Raw genomic sequence first — 5785 nt, 5'->3', positions numbered from 1 at the left:
ATCTTATATGCATGTAAGAAATAAAAAAGCTTAGATACAATCAAAAAATAGGATGCATATATTATTGGTCTGCACTAAATTTTTAAATATATAATTGAAAATTAATTTATGACCTCTAAAAAAAAAACTTATTTCTTTATTATAAATTTTAATCTGTTTGGAATGGAATTATGAAACGACATTGATAGAATTTTATGATATATTTCTTTGGGCGAAGAAGTAGGCCTCTTTGAGCCAGATAATGAAGAGTTCACAGTGTTGTAGGCTTGTAGCCAAACTACTTTCAAAATTTATAGGGAAGCAAAGAAGTCATAAAAGATTCAAGTCTGATTCATTAATTTTTGACCATTTATGAAAGATTCTCATGACATCATTCTTTGAGAAATACTAACTCCTTCCTTAAAGATGTTCAACTTCCATCGATCATTGGTGCCCAATGTAAGCCTTTCGATCGACTAGCATAACTATCTATCAGGAAACCAACCAAGCAAGCCACTCACCATTGATTGCCTTTCGACGTTTCTTCATTTACCATCATTTGACGCACATACTAACAACTAAGGTTCAAATTAATCCCATCAACCATTAAAGACCTATATTGCAGTCACCGAAGCCTCATATCTTTCCATTCTCCTTTCTTATTAAGAGAACAACCAAGTCGGCCGCCCAATCTTCAACACCCCTTCATTATCTCTCCTTTGATGCTTATTAACTACATATATGCTACGCCCATCAACCAACGATGCCTGATGCCTGTTTTCCTTATCACAACGTTTTACTCCTATGATTAGAAGAGAGGCAAATACAATTACTTGTCATTGTCCTACTTCCAACTTTCAACATTCATCAATAACAATTAATGTTAAACATGCATCTTCTTGGTTGCATACTCTTCCCTTTAATAGAAAAGAATAATTATGATGTGCATTAATTGTCAATCTACTTCAGATGTCTGATCAATGCTTGAGGCTTTTTGCATCTAACATCCAATACCCAACATATTTTTGCCGTTGATGTTGCCCAACCTATAATGTTCATTTTCAACTATTGCTTAACACAAATTGATGACCAACAATGAATGCCCGTTAGCCATCAAAGTCTAATATCAAACTTTAAGAATCACTAAACACTATCACCAACTAATACCAACCTTCTAATACTCCCGATAAAAAAATCATTCAACCCCGACCAATAACCAATAACTAATAACCAGCATTCATCAATAACCTAACTTCTAGATAATTCCATCTCTCCCCCTATCATCCAAATATCATTTCAATTTTATATGAGAAAAAAAAATGTGAAGCAAGAAAACAAATAAAAGAATTTTGATTTGTTAAGCTCTAGATTGTTATCAAGATAGAGTTTATGACTTGTAAAATATAGACCTAAACAAAGTTTCTTTGATATTTTTCCATTAAAAATAAAAAAGCTAACTTTTGTATCATTCAAGCTTGTCAGTTGGAGAATTAAAATAAGATCATAGATCTACTTCTACAATCAAATTTTATAAGAAGATAAAATAGAAGGATATCTTATAAGAAGCTAAAGCTTCTTTAAGTGAGTTATTCCCATGTATATATTCCTTTGCAAACTGGCAAAAGAAAAGCATCAAGAAAATTTCTCTTTACCAACATTATAAATTTATCTATTACAGCTGCTGCTTCCTTTACAGCCCTTTAATATATTGTTTAAATATTTATCATAAGAACTTTTATTATTATTATTTTTATTATTATTAAAAAAAATCATTAAAAAATAGAAGAAAAACGCCATGATTCATCATTATCATCATCATCATCTCATAGCTGCAGTTTATCATCATTCACTAAAATAGGTAAAACAAAGAACATTTCAGCTTAGTTGAAAATTCATTCAAGCTTCGTTTGGAACGGCTTTTTTATTGCTTGCTAAAACGGAGTTTTAGTGCAATTTTTTTTATTTTTGTATTAAAACTCTGTTTTAGAAAGCAATAAAAAAGCCGTCCCAAACGAAATCTTAATCTTAATTGAAAATACATTTAATCAAATTATATATATATATATATACAATTTTTTTATTTTTTTTAATTATATATATAAATTCTTCTTTAATCTAAATTAGTTTTTGATTTTTTTAGATGACTTTTTTATTACTTTCTAAAGCACATTTTTAGTACAAAATGGCTTAAACTAAATAATTTAGTACTAGAAAGTTATTTCCAAAAGCAGTAAAAAAGTCACCTCAAACGAAGTCTTAGATTTTTTTTTTAGAATATTTTTCTTATTGTTTTATATAATAAATTTTTAGTATAATTTTTTTTAAATAATAAAAAAAAAGTGGCCAAAAGCTATCCTAAATAAAGCTTATATATCAAAGGACTTTGGAAGTTTCCCATTGAACTAGTCTTGATTATTACAATTTGAAGTTTAACACAAAGATTGCTCTATTGGACTCTCATAAATATAGAAGAGGTGAGCTGATAAGGAAATTAGAAAATTTCAATTTTAAATAAAAAAATCATTGAAATTGAAAAGAAAAATGAAGATATTATGATTGTATTTGTACCAATTTTTATTTAATTAAATATGAGTTGTAATTGAATTTTAATAAATTATAATATATTACATGAGTATGATTTAAAAATTTAAATATATAATTTTATATCTATTTATAAATATTTTCATTAATTTTTTTCAAAATAATATTATTAAGTTATAATTACTCATGATATTATTGTGTTGAATGAGGTATTTATTAAATAATAAATAAATGTATTTATTGAATGATAAATTAAAATATTTACAAAATTGTATTTAAAACTATATGCATGATATTTTAAAGAAAATTTAAAATTTTTATTTAAATAATAGAAATTTAAATATTAAATATAGAAATACATATATAAAAGATTAAGTGATTGCATGTCAATTTTTAAAAAAAATTCAAAATTTGCAATTTCTATCACAATGAAAACGGAAACCTTGGCCGCTACACAGAAGGCTATACTGTGGCCCAATCTCTACCCATGCCACAGCGGCGGATCACTTGTTGCGCGCACACTTGCCCTCTCTACATGCTTGGCACATCTCCTCGTCTCTGTATCTCTCCTCTCTGTCTTATTACTCTCTCTCTCTCTCTCTCTCTGGAGGTGGAGTAACCAATGCTGCCCTGCCTTAAATCTCTCTTTAAACTACCGCTCGCCGTTCTCTTGTCGCCTCCTCTGAGACCGGAGCCTCTTTAATGGCGGACGACTCCGACTCCGCGGGTACCGTTCTCCTTCACGGAGACCTTGACCTATGGATACACGAAGCTCGCCGGCTCCCGAACATGGACATGCTAACCGAGCGCCTCCGACGCTGCTTCGCCCCTTGTGGTGCTATCGTCCCCCATCGAAGTGCCGATCACCACCATCCCCATCACCCTCATCACAAGCACCCCAAGATCATCACCAGCGATCCATACGTCACCGTCAGACTATCAGGAGCCACCCTTGCCCGCACCCGAGTCATCTCCAACTCCGAAAACCCTGTTTGGAATGAGCACTTCAATATACCTGTCGCCCATTCCGATGACCAAATCCAATTCAACGTCAAGGACGACGATATATTCGGCGCCCAGCTCATCGGCACCGTATCTATTCCTGCTGCCGACATCGTCGCGGGAGAAATTGACCGCAAGTGGTTTCCTATCCTTGGATCCAATGGGAAACCGCCCAAGCCGGAGAGTGCTCTGCTGCTCTCGATTAGGTTTACGCCCATGTCGGAGACTTCGGAGTACATACATGGCCTGGCAGGAGATCCAGAGAGAAAAGGGGTGCAGAATACCTATTTTCCTGTCAGAAAAGGGGGGTTGGTGACGCTTTACCAGGATGCGCATGTGAGGGAAGGGGACTTGCCGGAGATCAGATTGGACGAAGGGAGGGTTTTCGAGCATGAAAAATGCTGGGAGGATATTTGCCATGCTATACTGGAGGCTCACCATCTGATTTATATTGTTGGTTGGTCGATTTATTGCAAGGTGAGGCTGGTAAGAGAGCCTACACGTCCGTTGCCGAGCGGCGGGGATCTTACATTGGGGGAGCTTCTCAAGTACAAGTCGCAGGAGGGTGTTCGTGTGTGCTTGCTCGTTTGGGACGATAAGACATCCCATGACAAATTATTTCTCAAGACGGTAACTTGGTTGGATGAATTCCAAATGATTTTGTTCTTTGAATATGTTCTTGCACGACGGAAAATCTTATGTTTCTTAAAAAGAAATAGAACTTGATATGCCTGGCGTTTCTTTACCACTTTGACGAGTCATGACCCCCTTTTTGGGTCTTTGGCTCTTTCTTTTGTTATGTCACGTTTGGAATTTTTGAACTACATGTATTTATCTTAGTCCATTTCTTTTTCAACATTCTGCCTATTTTTAGCTCTAAAAAATGGTAATGGTCGAAATGGTTTTTCTTGAAAATTTTGATTATTGCTCTAGAAAAGCTTCTTGACTGCATATTAGGCATTTTCTTCAAGCAGCATTTGCAAGGCATGTCTTCTTGAAAACCTCTTTGATTAATTAGATTTTACTTTTTTTTAATAGGAGGTTTAGACAAAATTCATTGGCCATAATTTTCTCTATTCAGCACCAGTGACTGTATGGGTATTTTGAAACTTATGTGGCATGCACTCTAAAACTTAATAAAGTGTATTGATATTCGCATAAGAGTTACAATATTCTCATATCAGAAGTAAATCAACAGTTTAGGTTTTAATATTGTAGTTGTGACTTACGAATTGACTTAAATGTTTGGATTGATTTGTATCGATTCACTAATATATTGGGCTCAATTAGGGAACCTAGTGTTCAATTCTCCTAAAAAGTGATACCAAATCCTATGGTTCGATTGGGTTTAATTATTCCTTGTGATTTGTGGCTCACATGGGTTTTCGGGGTTTGTATGATTGTGGTGCAAGGTTCAAGATTGGGTGTCTTCCAATTAGGCTCTATATGATTGAGTGGGCTTCTGGTGTCATGATACTTTATGATATTATAAAAATTTCATTAGAGAGGGAGGATGAACGATGTAAAAGATTTGTGTATGGGGAGATTGTTAAGATACACATAAGAGTGAAGAATAGTTTCATATCAATGTTGAAGCAATAATTGAATCCTAATATATTATTTTGACTTGATGGAGTACATTCACTATTATATCCAGATTGACATGTCCCCCCCATGTTCCATTCTCCTATAAAAGTGACCAAAGTTTTTCTTCTGCTTCTTGTCTGCTAAATCGTTTTTCTTTTTTCAGGTGAATATGAAGGCAAGTTGTTGGTCACTGAATATTTAATTTCAGAAATTAGATGTAGCTTCTTATTTCTCAAATATTTTATGCAAGTTGATACTAGTTTTTCCTCGTAATTGTTTTTTGCTTTCTGCAATCCTTCAACTGGATGTTGATTCTTTATCCATGCTTAATTTTGACAGCTACCTTGTTTTGTGGCAGGCAGGTGTTATGGAAACTCATGATGAAGAAACTCGAAAGTTTTTCAAACATTCATCTGTCATTTGTGTGCTAGCACCTCGTTATGCCAGCAGTAAACTTAGTATTGTCAAGCAACAGGCATGTCACTCGTTTGTTCTGACCATTTTACATCTAATTAGCTATCTTATAATGCTTGATTATAAAACTATTTAAACCTTTGTATTTTATCTTTTGAATTGAGTTTAATTTAAATTTTGAATATTGTTTTTACTGTTGTTTGTGTGCACATGATGCAGATATATAAAGCCTTAGGATAATTGGAGATGTAAGATATGAAAA

General features: G+C 33.7%; 1 protein-coding gene across 1 annotated transcript; it reads left to right on the top strand.

Annotated features, from left to right (window-relative positions):
- Positions 1–3039: 3039 nt before the first annotated feature.
- LOC110101187 (phospholipase D delta) lies at positions 3040–5585 on the top strand (the record flags this gene model as incomplete). The annotated part of the gene is given in 2 exon segments (XM_020828979.2): positions 3040–4152; positions 5468–5585. Coding segments are annotated over 2 exon segments (1048 nt in total), but the record flags the coding sequence as incomplete, so codon positions are not given.
- Positions 5586–5785: the final 200 nt, after the last annotated feature.

Source organism: Dendrobium catenatum, unplaced genomic scaffold, assembly GCF_001605985.2.
Source record: "Dendrobium catenatum unplaced genomic scaffold, ASM160598v2 fragScaff_scaffold_1595, whole genome shotgun sequence".
NCBI lineage: Eukaryota > Viridiplantae > Streptophyta > Magnoliopsida > Asparagales > Orchidaceae > Dendrobium > Dendrobium catenatum.
Note: the sequence above shows the minus strand (reverse complement) of the source record. Positions and strands in the feature narration are given on the sequence as shown.